At 44.4% G+C, this 14,137-nt stretch overlaps 1 protein-coding gene and 1 pseudogene across 1 annotated transcript; both read left to right on the top strand.

Annotated features, from left to right (window-relative positions):
- Positions 1-2,704: 2,704 nt before the first annotated feature.
- On the top strand, positions 2,705-7,346 carry LOC123175598 (uncharacterized; annotated as a pseudogene).
- A 2,569-nt stretch (positions 7,347-9,915) lies between these two features.
- Positions 9,916-14,059, top strand: LOC123175599 (uncharacterized; the record flags this gene model as incomplete). The annotated part of the gene is made up of 11 exons (XM_044590245.1): positions 9,916-10,674; positions 10,787-10,930; positions 11,033-11,176; positions 11,291-11,537; positions 12,703-12,795; positions 12,881-12,949; positions 13,034-13,138; positions 13,235-13,348; positions 13,436-13,543; positions 13,623-13,779; positions 13,864-14,059. Coding segments are annotated over exons 1-11 (2,136 nt in total), but the record flags the coding sequence as incomplete, so codon positions are not given.
- Between the last annotated feature and the right edge of the window lie 78 nt (positions 14,060-14,137).

Genomic DNA, 14,137 nt, shown 5'->3' with positions numbered 1-14,137 from the left:
TTCATTCCAGCCAACCCTAGTCACATGACTTAAAGTGTCGAATATCTCTCCGCCCATTATTCATAGCCATTGTCCATGGGATCGAACTGTGGCACAACTCTCAAGAGTCTGACCCAGCATCAGGCCAATTTCTACCTTGATGTCGATTTGGCGAAGTATCCTCCTAATGTATTGTACCAACATCATTATTTTTAAGTTTCTTGTATAGCCGTCAAGGTGGTGATTGTGCCAGACAAGTCATTTGATGTCTTGTGAAACCCTCTAGCTATGCATCATTGATGTGTTGATCAATGAGGTTTCCAATCCTCACAACAATTTGTCGAAGCTAGGTAAGTAAAAAGTGCTAAGTACATTTAAAAAAAGTGGAATGTACCAAAATTTTACACGGTACAAAATGGTATGTACACAAAAGCATTTTGCTAAACAAACAGGTATAAACAAAAGCAAGTATAATGCCATATGAAAAACATTGATATTACAAGATAAAAAGTAAAACCAATGCCATGATGTTTAATGAGTACTTTCATGCTAGACGACTCTTTGGATATGATTAATCCCATGGCTCACTAATTCTATAAATACCCGTGCATATATTTTAATCCGAGCACCAGACATCAGGTAAAATTTAATACCGATAACTTCGAATCTCTGAATTTTTTCGCTTTGTTCTCCTGGAAATGAGAAATAGAAAAAGAAGTACTTGTGGCCCATGCAAAGCTCATATGGCTAATGAAATTTCCATTTTTCCTCAGTGTCCTTCGGGAAGAAAAGCAACTAGAACAAGGACATGGAATAGCCTGGAGACTTGCGACTCACGTGAGGCACTCAGGAAAATCAGGCCCGACCAAGCAACCTGCGGAGCTAGCTCATCATAGCCTTTTTGGCTACTGCTAAATCATCGGCACCTTTGAGGTCCTCCTATTAGCATCTTCTGCCTTAGAGGTGGCACACATCGCTTTGGTCTTCTGGCTATGTGTGTATCCTTTGGCCAGAGATCCCTGCTCGACAACCTCCTCACCAAATGCACTGTGTCCATGTGGATCAACAACTATGTGGGCCATGTGTTTCTTCTCCATAGACCACCACATGTGGTGCAAGAATCATGGGTGAGGTAGGAAGGGGGTGATGTTTTACTATAGTTATTTATGCAGCCACGCAACATTGACCATTTCACCTTCCATTCAACGCTGTCATGCTCCATGGCAGGAATCAGGGTCAACCGCTTGTTTTTGTAGCATCTTGCATGGTCGCAATCGGCGGTGGTTATACTGTTCTTGGCTAGCACAATCTGGGTTGCTTATGAAATTCCAATGGTTCCTCAGTGCTAGGAGCATTGGGTCATGCCCAGAGCAGAGCATCGGCTAAAAGTTCACTGCTTTTGAAGTTAATTGTCCAGCCCTTGATGGTGTTAAATGTGTCAGATCAGTCATTTGAAGAGTTGCTCGATGTCTCAATCAATGTGCCTTCAAATATTCACAACATTTTTTTCAGGGTTAGGTAATATAGTGGTAACTATATTTTTAACAAAAAAAGGAGTTACATAAATGTAACACACTCAAGAATGGTACATACATATAATAAACACACAAATAAAAATTGTAAGTAGACATAAACGGGAGTTGCACGACATCTAAAATACCAATGTTACAAAGCAAAGAGTACATACAACAATTATGATTTTTTTAATGCTTTCTGTTATGGTATTTTTTTAAATGAACCAAAATTCTCCTTCGCAAAACTTTATGTTTAGTTAATCCTATTCTGGTTCGGTAACATTTGACCCTTTTATGTGTAACTTGAGTATTTGACATTTTAAACTCCTACAGGTTGTGCACAATGATTTACCTGATCTTTCACAAGGAGCCTGGGAACCTTGTGATCACTCCATTGTGATTTTTCTTTTGGGTAAGATGTTATTTCAGATTTGAGAAGTATCAGTCAATTCAGATTTAAATAGTGTCGAGGCTGCTAATTTTGCTGCTGCTGATTGGCTGCCTCATGGTGGAATTGGAGCTGAACGGTATTTTATGTAACGCAAGGCACCTATTTTGTATCATGAAGAGCTTTTGTATGTGGTCACAAAGGTTAGAGAATACCTATTACTTTGAAGCAATATCCTGTGAAGAAAATATATGTGGAAACATAAACCTTGCTGTTATATGAACATCCTGACTTCCTTTAGTCAGATATTCAAAGCAGAGCATTCTTTGTTGTTCATCTACCATAAAATATTTCTGTAGCTTCTCATATTTCCTTTTGTGTCAGAACAATATCCAAGAAAACTTACAATATTATTTTGCTTCGCCTTCATGAGACACTTTTGGGAAGGCCTTAGTTGGATGTGGCAAGTCATGATAAGTAAATAATGGGTGGTAATACCAATGAAGGAAATACATATCATCTTTGACTGAAAAGTGGATAAACCACATGAAACATGAATGAACACCTCATCTAAGGGGATGAGCAATATCCTGTGAAGAAAATATATGTGGAAACATAAACCTAGCTGTTATATGGCTATTACATTGATGCAATATCCTGTGAAGAGCATGGCAATGAACAACTGGTGTAGATGTACCACATGTGTAGATGTACAACAGGTGTAGATGTACCACATGTGTCATGAGTTGTGCATCCTTGTGAAAGATAGCAACAAACACATCGATCTTCGCTATTACATGACCGCGTCGAGAACACAGTGATCATGGAGTTAATCAGGACAGGTGAGCAGAAGGCGGACATCCTAACCAAGTCACTTGGTGGCGTCCTGTTCCAGGAACTGCGTGACAAAGTTGTGCTCATGGACATCAAGTATCTTCGACAAGATTGAGGGGGAGAATGTTGAGTCAACCATGTCTTCGGTTGCATGCATGCGACACCAATGGAAATAGCTTGCTTGGCATGCAAGGACCAAGTAGTTTCCTAGTAGTTGTAAGGAACTTGACTAGAAATACACCAGAGCAGTACATGCAAGTACGTCGTAGTTTCCTAGTGTAGATAGGAAGGTGTTGTGGAGTGCGGGATTTTGGAGGCCGGCCTACAGGCAGGCCGCAATCTCGTGCGTTGGAATGGGCTTTGGGATTGCGTATCAGTCACCTCAGTCCAGCTGTGTGGCAGGCCTATGTTTTGAAATACGGTCCGTGATACAGCTAGTATCACGTAGGCGTATGCTGTTCGGCCCCTCACCGATTCCTGTCCCCCGGCCTACTGGACAACTCATTTGGCTGGGCCGGCATTTTGGTACACTATGGACTTTTCGAAACAGAACAGGTTTATGGGCCCGGGGACATGTGGAGCAGGTAGATCCACGCGAGCAGTTTTCATCGGCATTATCCTCTCTTCCACAGAAACAGAAAGCTTGCGTCGGCGGCGGCTCTCTTATTCCAGACGGGCGGGGCGGCGACGGTTCCCCAACGGCGAAATGTCGACGGACGCACTGGAGCTCAGTGGGTATGTTTTGTTTTTCCAGATCTCTATGCCCCCCTGATCCCTGCCCCCATTTTATTTGCAAATCCATCCACTGACGGCGATATCCTAGACTGCAGGAATTGTGGTGTCTTCCCGATGGAGTCCCAAGATTCCATGACTGCCCCAGCTCTAGAGGTCGAGAAGGGTGACGAAGAACTGATTGGCGGAGATGGACAGAGATACGAGGTGTGTTCTGAAGCTACCAGCGGCTGGACGAGGAGGTCATTCTTGTTTCTGTTCCCACACCATGCTTCATTACCACATGTTTTAGATTTGGGGATGAATCTCGGAAAAAATTTGGCTGTACGACCAAGGGATGCGTTTTTTTCAGCAGCGTTTTCAACTAGTTCATTTTATGGAGTAGGTGTGCTGTCCTGTTCTGCCCATATCTGACGCGGAGGGCAAGTGTTTCGTGGTGTTCACTTTCACGATTTTACATTTCAGAGTGGCACATAGCACTCTATCCCATAAAGTATTTTTTTGGATAGTCATCTGCTGTGTATTAATTTGTATTCCAGTATTACTTAGACTGCTGGCGCATGTAACAAAAAAATGCCTGGCCTTATTCGACTTTTAGGATGATATGGTGGATTTTAGCAGGCTGTTCGTTGGTTTTAGGGGTATGCTATTTCTGATCATGTAATAAGATGTGTTTTTCATGATTTGCATGGTGCAAATGGTAAAAAGTTACCTGACAGCGGAAAATCTATGCGTGAGCTTACCATTTGGGTTTCATAATTAAGGGAGAGAGAGAGTTGGATCAGTAGCTCTCCGAATGCATACATAAAGAATGTCTGTTTTGGTTTGTGTAATATGATGTTCTGTTTAGTCTATACAAATAACTAAATATTCATTTAGTTGCGTGCAGAAAAATAACAGTTATGGTTGTGGAAATGTACAATTTGTAATTAGAGATGAATACTGGTGGTTTGAATAAAAACAAAAAAAATGTGTCTAATTGCTAACTGTTTGTTTTTGGTGCGACATACCGATTCAGGGTGAGGCTAGGGAAGGCGCCTGAAGAGAGGGAGATGAACCCTGACAGGAAAACAGCTCTTGAGTCGTCTGTCCGTGCTTATGCTGAAAATCGTGAAGGGCATGTCATCAATCCAAAGATTGGCACAGAATTTGACTCGCTGGACGAGGCTTATGAATTCTACAACCTTTATTCATGGGAGACTGGTTTTGGTATACGGTTGGCAAAGAGCAGGCTAAATGTGCAAAGAGTAAGATGTATGCAAGAGATTGTGTGTGCCTGTACGGTACGTGTGCGGGAAAAATAATTTTTTCCATGCCTCTTGTATAATAGTCGTGTATCAAGCCAGTTTCGTTAATATCTGAACTGTAGTTAGCATGCATCATTGAGAGAAATTATTTGAGCCGGAGGGAGTGTAGTAGGATGTTTACAAGTGTTGATGAAATTTGAGGTTAATGGCTATTTTTCTTTCTGTAGGGTTCCCCATTAAAAGAGAACAGCCGTTCGTCGAGATGTGGTTGCAGTGCAATGATAAGGCTGCTGAGATCCAAGGATGCTGGTTGGTACATATCAGAGCACAAAGCAGGGCACAACCATCCGCTCTCTATTACATGTGGCCAGAAAATGCATTGGAAGTCGCACAGGCATATAGATAGATACACCAAGGATCTTGTGAAGCAGTTGAGGGACAACAATGTTTCCCTTGGGAAGGTTTTCAGCATTGTTGGTAGCTTCTTTGGTGCTGCGGAGAATGTGCCATTTACAAAAAGGTCTCTGAAAACATTGTGCAGGAAGCTCAACAAGGAGCAGTCGGATCTTGATGCGGTAAAAACGATGAACATGCTTGCGGATATGAAAGCTGATGATCCAGAGTTCAACTACACAGTGCAGGTCGACGAGGAGAGCCGCATCAGAACATTGATGTGGGTGACAAGTAGAGGGTGCGATCAGTATAGGTATTTTGGAGATGCAATAACATTTGATACTACATACATGACAAACCTGTATGATATGCCGTTTGGCCTGTTTGTTGGCGTTAACAACCACTTCCAAAGCATAATATTCGGTGGAGCCATGATGAGAGACAAGAAAGAGGAAACATTGAAATGGATATTCAGGGAGTTTCTCCGCATGGTGGGTGGCAAACATCCGCAGACAATACTTACAGGTTTGTGTGCATAACACCATAATTCCATTTCATAAAAACATTCTTTTAGTGTTATAGTAACCAGCACGTTGCCTGATCTGGTCATTTTTTCATTTGTTTTTGCTTCTATACGAAAATGCAGATCAAGCACGGTCTATGGAGCTTGCTATTGAAGCAGAGCTGCCAAGCACAGTGCACCGTTGGTGCAAATGGCATGTTTTGAAAAAGGCTAAGGAATCCATGGGTGTTCTCTGGAGCAAGAACAACGATTTCAAACTGGAGTTCCACAAGCTTGTCCATCACATGATAACTGAAGAAGAATTTCAGGCTAGATGGGACCAGATGTTGGAGAAGTACTCGCTGAGGAAGCATCCCTTCTTGACGCAGATATATGAGGTGAGGCATAAATTGGCAAAGCCGTATTTCCGAGGGGTGTTCTGTGCTAGGATGACAAGCACTCAACGGAGTGAGAGCGCAAACCATCTTTTGAAGGGTTACGTGCCACCAGGGTGCCCAATGCATCTGTTTTTGAAGCAGTTTCAGAAATTGCAATTTGATAGAGAAGCAGAAGAGAGTTATCAAGAGAAGAGGACATCCCTGGTGAGTGTGCCGCAGTTTTTTTGTTTCCTTGCGATCAGCCTCCTAAACCTATTATTGTTCCTCCCCTTGATCATTTCGACAAACTTGTGCTTCTGATCACAGAGCAGCGTGCCTCTTAGTGTGAACCTTCCAATAGAGAAACATGCTAGCAAGGTGTACACCAGAGCTATGTTTGAAAAATTTGGCGAGGAATTGTATAAATGTGGGGCACATGTGTTGGATGAGGTGTTGCCTAGGAGGATTTACAAGTCTACCCATGTAGAAGCGGCAAACAGGGAGAGGTGGAGCAAAGTTGAATTCAAGATAGAAGTGAATGAAGATGAGAGTTTTTTCAGTTGCGAGTGCGGGTACTTTGAGCATGCTGGGCTAGTGTGCTGCCATGCACTGCAGGTGAGCTCTTTGTTCAAAGTTATTGTGTAATTCAGTCACGTTGTCATGTTTGATACCCCACATGAAAAAAAATTATATGACATGATTTGTTCCGCCATGATACAGGTGATGGTGCACTTCCGTTTGCAAAAAATACCACCAAAACACATACTTAAGAGATGGACGAGAGATGCTCGGGACATTCTTCCTGAGCATCTGGTTAGGTATCAGAGAGACAGAGGGCCTCCGGCCAGTGATACATTCAGGCACCACACCATGTACATGAAAGCGCTGGAGTGTGTTGTGCTTGGCGACAACAATGTCAAGTGCTATGATGTTTTCATGGCGATGATGAAGGAGGTGCATGCGACTCTGCTTCCACTTAGTGTTGATAAAGATGGAATGGGGCTTGCAGAGAGAGAGAAACAACAACAGACTCTAGCGGAAAAAGAACATGCATATGTGGGTGGCAATGCTGTGCTGCAAACAAATAAAGTTGATGGTGAATCTAGTTGCTCAGCTGTTGGGCTGAATGAGAAGAAGAGGCAAATGGGAAGGCGAACGACAAGCAGGGACAAGGCTCCGTATGAGCAACAACTTAAGAGGTCCCGTTTTTGCACGATCTGCAGAGAACAAGGGCACAAATGTACAACTTGTCCGCAGCGAGGTGATTTACCTAAGGCTCCAAGGAAGTTGCCGAAATGCACGAACTGTGGTGTTGTTGGACATCGACGCAACAATTGTGGCACTAAGAAATCCGGCCCATTTGAGCCAAACTTCCTGTAGTCGTTAAGAGTTCCTAAGGATAGAGAGAGTTTTTTTAATTGCATCGAATGTGGGACAATTTTCTTCCGTTTCATGTAACCGTTGAAAAATTGTGGTTCGTCAACTTTCATGTAATGTGGGCATGATCATGTATTCCTTATGTGGGATTAGGTAAATTTCCTTTATTATTTGAAGTGGTCTGTGTTCAAGCCAAGAAACAAACTAAAAAGTTGCCTCTGTCAAGGCTTGTTTTTTTTGCGCAAGTAATGTCATCTATTGCTTGGTTCAAGGGGCATGTGTAAGCTGCCAAGTTCTGCTTGTGACAGCTTCAGTCTAACCCAAGTACCACCATGGAGACCGAAGTCAAGAAATTGTACAATGAGGACTGCGTTGATGTCGCTGTTGTCGTCTTTTCAAGTGACAAAGGCTAGTTAGTAGCTTGCAGTAGAGTGCTCCATTGCACTGTGCACCCAGGCGGCAGTGGGTCACGCGAGCTCTGCCTTGCACAGGTGAACTCGACGTATGTAACAGGATTTCATGGCCTGCACCCATACCAGCGTGTGATGTTGAGTTCCATGGTGGATCGCAATGCATGACCATAGAGCTCGTTTTGGCTGTGGACACATTGTTTTTTTGGGCGAACTAATTCACGATTGGGAAATCAATATTGTTTTAGAAAAAAATGCAAAATCGGAGGGCTGCTTAGGACTGATAAGAATAGTTTTGGACAAATTTTTTTCCCAGCACATGGCGCCGTGCTTTTGGGTGTGGGACTCACGGTCTGGTGTGGGTGGGGTTGGGAGTGGGGGGTGTGGGGTGTGGGTGGATTGGTTGACGAGAGGAGGAGGGGGGTGCGGGAACACAAGCTTGGGCGTGCTCTGAAGTGACTGGTGATGGAAGCACTGCTCCCAAAACCTTTTTATTTGAACTCATCACGCCGGTTCATCTGCGGGCCAACCGGGCAAGTGGTTGACAAGATCAGTGGACAGGTGTACCACTCCGCCCATCTGTGCTGCAATTAATGGACATGACCAAATGTACTAGCTTTCATATAGGCAGTAGCCATTGTATATGCAATGCGTGGTTCATCTGGTGCCATAGATTTCAAAATCAAAACTAGATACGATACGTAGCTGGGTTTTTTCAAAATTTGAACCATTGTTTTGGAGGGAAACCATAATTTTGGGGCCTCTATTTATGGACGTGGCGCGGACACTCCAGAAAATCATTCTATCAGTGAGTAGGGGATGGCGCCCAGCAGCGACGCCAGCAGCACGGGTTTCCCAGCTTCCCAGCTCACGGAGGCATCCGGTTCAACATTGACACTTGGTGGGGTGCAGGTTAGAGCATGTATCTCACTGTTAAAACTTACCGTCTCAGTCCTTAGAAATGATTTGGTCTTCTAATATGTTCTCCCTATGCATCATCAGGTCATTAGTGCTGCCGTAGGTCTCGATGATCTCGTGTTCCATGATCCGTCGTCGGACATAGAAATAGCCAGTGATGAGGTTGTTTGTTTTTTGCGCAGACTTGGCATTAACAAAAAAGTTCATTTTTTCGTTAGAAATATCATTCAGAACTCCATCTGGTTGCTAATTGCAGGATAGCGTTATTGGACAAGGGCCAGCAATGCCGATGGATCAAAAAAATCATCAAGAGAACGTGCCGTCTGTGAGTGATTCTTTATGTTGCATTTTTATTCCGCTATAAGCATTATGCTTGTGAGAGCTCCGAATGCAAAAATATCTAACTGGGTTTACAACTGCATTGTGAGCAGGTGGATCTTACCGTGCAGCTGCCGTTGTGCTTGATTGAAGACGAGGCAGCAGACTTCGATCCTTGCATGGCACATGCAAAGGAAAGCGTTGCATGCGTGCTGGCTGATGGGGACCACATGTCAGCTACTGGGCCTTGCGACGACGGTGGTGAAGAAGACGACGCTGAAAGCCCTCCATGCAAGCGTGCCAAGATCTAGATAAGTTAGAGCAAAAAAATGTATCACTTGAGGAGATTGCAAGAAAATGTATCAGTTCCCGTGCTTAAAAATTAATTTGGATCATCTTCTTTCGCATGATTTGTGTGACCTATCTGTCGAGTGTTACTGTTTGAAAAAATTTGCGTAATTACTTGTACACGTGCCAACAAAAAAAACAATGAGTATATTACTGCTTAAAAGATTATGCTTATGGTGTTAGCATAATGTGATTATCGATGAGTATATTTCTAGTTAGGTGGTGCTCTCTCATTTGTTCGGTGAGGTGGGGTGAATAAACCAATTGGGGCTTCGGCTTGTGGACATGGCTTGACGCATGCGTGGACACACTGGCGCCCACTAGGTTAAAAAACAATTCGAGGCACAGGGACCCGTCTGGCCGGAGCAGGTCTATATATGTACTGCTCGCATTGGGGGGGAGGAGATTAAACGCAGAAGCAAAGCACATCTCTCCGGAGCTGGGCGGAACAGCAGGAACCCAAGGCAAAAGGTACTAGCTGTTCGTTGTTCATCTCCTGTCCATATCACCTTGGCTCCTCTCTTCTCTTCTTGGTGTTCTTACGCAAGTGTTCTTCTTGAAACAGATTTGCTGGGAGGATGGGTCGCAGACCAAGGTACTGTTCACCTGCGGCGCCGCCGGATGTGCCGTCTTCCTCTACAATGGTGGCTACGAAGAAGGTTCCCGTCCTAAACACAGCCTACAACGCGGGTATGCTTCACTCCATCGCGGGTGACTGGAACCCGAACATGAAAGTTGTGTTCAAGGGCGCGGGGATAGATGAGTTGTGCAAAATCAAGCTCCTAGGCAATAACAATCGTATCTTCTCCATGTCTCTTCTGTCACGCATAGATCCAAAAAACATGAAGATGGACATGGGGGATGGTAACTTTGTAGAGATAAATGGTAGGGAGGTTTCCAAATGCCTAGGACTAGAGCCCTGTGGTAGGAAGATAGATATTCCCGGTGGTGCTTGCTTGGCAGACCGGGGAGCCTTGCTAGCAAGGTTGCATGACATTTTAGATACACAAATGCACAAGGCATGCAAGATCCCGATTGTGGAAATAAAGAATATAGTGCAAACTGCAAGCAAGGTAGCAATAGTTGGCGCAGAGAAGGAGAAGATGATGGCGGCATGTACAATCATAGCTGCCTCGACTTTTCTTGTTCCAAAAGGAGCCCATCCGAAAATTTCGTACGAGCTGCTGCCAGTTCTTGCTGACCCAAGTCACATATCAGACTATGATTTTTGTGATTATGTGGTCGAGGGGTTGAGAGAGGCTGCAACCAAGCTGAGGGAGGATCTTCTCCATGACCCTTCTCAGTTAATCCTCCAGGGGTGTCTTGTTATACCGCAGGTTAGTTTAAGTTCTTGTTTTTGATGCATCTTTATTTTTTCCCATGATTTCATGCGGCCTCGCTTGCAAATGACAAGTTTTGCTTGCTTCTCTTGCCAAAAATGTCACACAGATAATTTTCTGTGACTACCACGAGCACGGGATGCAAGGACGTGAGGGCTTGCCACTTCCTAGGCTGGCTCACTACTCGGACACGTTCATGAGACTACAGACCAAGAAGCATGCAGCGAGGAACGGTGTGGATGCTGGCTTTGAGGTGACGTAACTAGAAAATATTCTCTTCAATGAATGCAAATTCTATCCTTTAGTATGCCGGAACTGCATGTTTAATAAATTCATTTCGATTGTTCGCATGCAGGTATCAGATGTGCCTAGATCTCCGGCATTCAATGTTGCTTCCGGGAGTGCAGCTCCAGCCCAACCGTTGAACACACCAAGCCCTGGTGTGCATGCTACGGCTGCTGGATTTGGCATGGCCCAGGACAAGGAGGTGGATCCGCAGGTGTGTTACAGCTTCTTTTTTGTTCGCTTCTGTCAAGTATTGTATGGCTAGTAGTTTTTTGCAGATCCTTCCATGCGAAAGTAGACTGACAACTCTGCGTTTGTCCATGTGTAGATTCTAGCGGCTCTAAGGGAAGCAGTGGAGAACCAGTTCAGAAAACGCGAGGAGGCATTTGTCAAGATGGTCGACGAGGCGAAAGATAAGGTACTGGAAGAAATACGCACGAAGGCAGCTGCAAAACGGCAGAGAGATCTAGAGGAAACTCTAGATGATTTCATTGAAAGGGTTAAGAGGCAAGCTCCAGTTGCTGCGGCATTTCCTAATGTGAGCCAGTCCCCGCATGTTCCAAGAAGGATGACAGGTATGCATCTGCGCAAGTGTACTTTCTGATTTTAGAAAGAATAAAGTGATTAGCGAGTATATAAAATGTGCATGCATATAGTTGTAGCAATGATGTGTTATTATTTTAAGGGTCTGGTTTAAAAATTAGTGTGCCATGCATGGATTAGTGTGCCATGCATAGGGGTGGGCACTTTGAAACCGAAAACCGAAAAACCAAACCGAATCGAACCTTTTAAACCGATTTGTCAGTTTATTCGGTGTTCGGTTTTATGGTTCGGTGTGAAAGCCGGCCACTATACGGTGTTCAGTGTCGTGTTCGGTTTTAATCGCTAACAAACCGAATTCACCGAAGAAACCGATCCGTACGTATCCTGGTTAGTATGTTCCTTTTTTAGGGGAAGGTTAGTATGTTCCTGTAATCGGTTGAACAGCCGGCAGGCCAATTTGCAATCGGCCCAACCCAGTAGTTGCTCCACAATTATTTTTCTTAAAAATCTACTCTGTAATGTACCGGTCCTGCCACATCTAAGCCGGCCGGCTGCTCAAAGGTACTTCGCTCCTGGCTTCTTCAAGTTCTGGTGTCTCGATGCATTCTACAAAAAAACTCTAATCTCTCTAATATAAGTAGTGCGTAAGGCCATGCTAATACATATCACTATGCTAATGATTAGTCCTTAATTTATTCCATTGAAATATTTTACTATTCTTTTGCATGCACGGCTAGTGAAAAGCTAGTGAATCCTTCCACCGAGTGTATGTATGTGCGTTCATGGAACTGATTGTTTTTTGCATTTTGTACAAAAGCCACCCCTTCTCATTAGTCGTGACACTTTGACTGGTGGCTGCATGTAATTCGGTTTTTTGGTTAACCAAACAAACCGAACCAATATATTTCGGTTAATATGGTTCGGTGTCTGAATTTTGTGTACTTATTTCGGTGGCAATTTCTTCAAAACCGAAATTCAAGAAAACCGAATAAACCGAACCGTATTAACCATAAAAACCGAACGCCCAGCCCTAGCCATGCATGCAGCCTAGAGGAGGAGGGGTGGTGGATGAGGCACGAGTCTGCATGGATGTGGGCCACTAGTTTGCATGCAGGATATATTCTAATACGTCGCCAACTCTGCTTAAAGCCTGGATGCTAACAAACGGAGATCTAAATCTTTGTCTTATTCAACTAGATATTGTCACCGATCTCGCAGCAACGTCACGTGAGGCGGCGCGTTCTCTCATGGCTGTTGTGGTCCGAAACGAGGATGCAAATAAGGAACATGGTATGTTTGGTCGCGATCACGCTAACATGTTCTTCCTTTTAAAAAAGCGTATATTGCAAAGGCTGATTGCTAATTATTGTTCTAGTGCCGGAAGCGGGCCAAGCTGCTCGTCAGGGCGCGGCCATTCCAACCATCGAGTCTGCACGTGGAAAAGGTTGGTGCCAGCAAAAACGTGACATTGGTGAATTCCTTTTTTTGAAGGTTAATTAATCTGCTTCACTACGTGTTATGGTTGCAGAGCCAGTGACCCCGCTTGAGTATGATGAGCCTATGGTGCCTGATGACGAGCCGGACGATAAGCCAATGATAGAAGATGTAAAAGGCAAAGGTCCTGCCATTCAATGTAAGTGATCGTTGACTTTTACATGCTAATTGCACGGCTGGTTTGGTCAGACAAAATGAATGGCCTCATGTATACAATTTTCCGACCGCTGTGCAGTGCCTCCTCGTAGATGCACGAGACAGACTACCATGCATGAGGCCCTTGGCTGTGGTGCAAGGGATCAAGTGGTGCCTGATATGATGCATCGTGGAGATACCACCATGGGCGAAGGTTAGTGTATCCAGCTCCAAACATGTGCTACTTTTTATTTTACGTTTACTTATATCGTTAATTGGAAAATGTGTGGGTCGTGTGTAGCTGTTGCGCCGGACCTGCCGAAACAACGTATTTCCACAGTCACACCGCTAGGGAACAAGAGGCTTGCCTTACCTGGAGGTGGCCAGCAGAGTAACCCACTGCCTCTAGGTGGGTTCCAAAATTCTTCCTGTTGCATGCGTGTTTAAATTGACCTTGGGCAGGACTGACATGTTCCTCTTGCGTGCAGCGGTTGTTCCAGCAATGCCACCCCAGCCACCTGCTGCACATAATTATGGCTTTTCGCCGTTTGAGCTGGAACTTCATCACTTCTTCTACCCAGACCACGTCTGCATGGATTTATATGAGACGGTCGAAATGCTTAGCGAGCCGTCCGAACTTAGCAGGTTAGTTCCCGTTCCTGTGTTCTCCGTACGGCAGAGCGCATCCTACTGGCGCATTGATAATTTACTGTTATTTGTGATTAGCAGGACTTGGTTCGAACACTTCAATCCTACTGTCCTACGCCTGGATGGTCACAAGATCAAGTACCAGTTCAGTTTGCTTGGTGAAATGCTGTACACGGGACTCGATGCATGGGTGCGTGGGTGGAATGAGAGAGAGAGTAGGATGATGGCAAGAGTACACCTGCCAAACTGGAGGGGTTTGGTTCCTCCTGATGTTGTGGTTAGTTCATTGTTAGTTCAATAAAAAAGGGACTAAGTGAAGGTCCATGATTTATGTCAACTATGCTGACCTTTCAAA

The sequence above is a fragment of the Triticum aestivum genome, unplaced genomic scaffold (genome assembly GCF_018294505.1).
Source record: "Triticum aestivum cultivar Chinese Spring unplaced genomic scaffold, IWGSC CS RefSeq v2.1 scaffold171564, whole genome shotgun sequence".
In the NCBI taxonomy this organism is placed as follows: Eukaryota; Viridiplantae; Streptophyta; class Magnoliopsida; order Poales; family Poaceae; genus Triticum; species Triticum aestivum.
The sequence above is the reverse complement of the archived record's forward strand: the minus strand, read 5'-3'. Positions and strand labels throughout refer to the sequence as shown.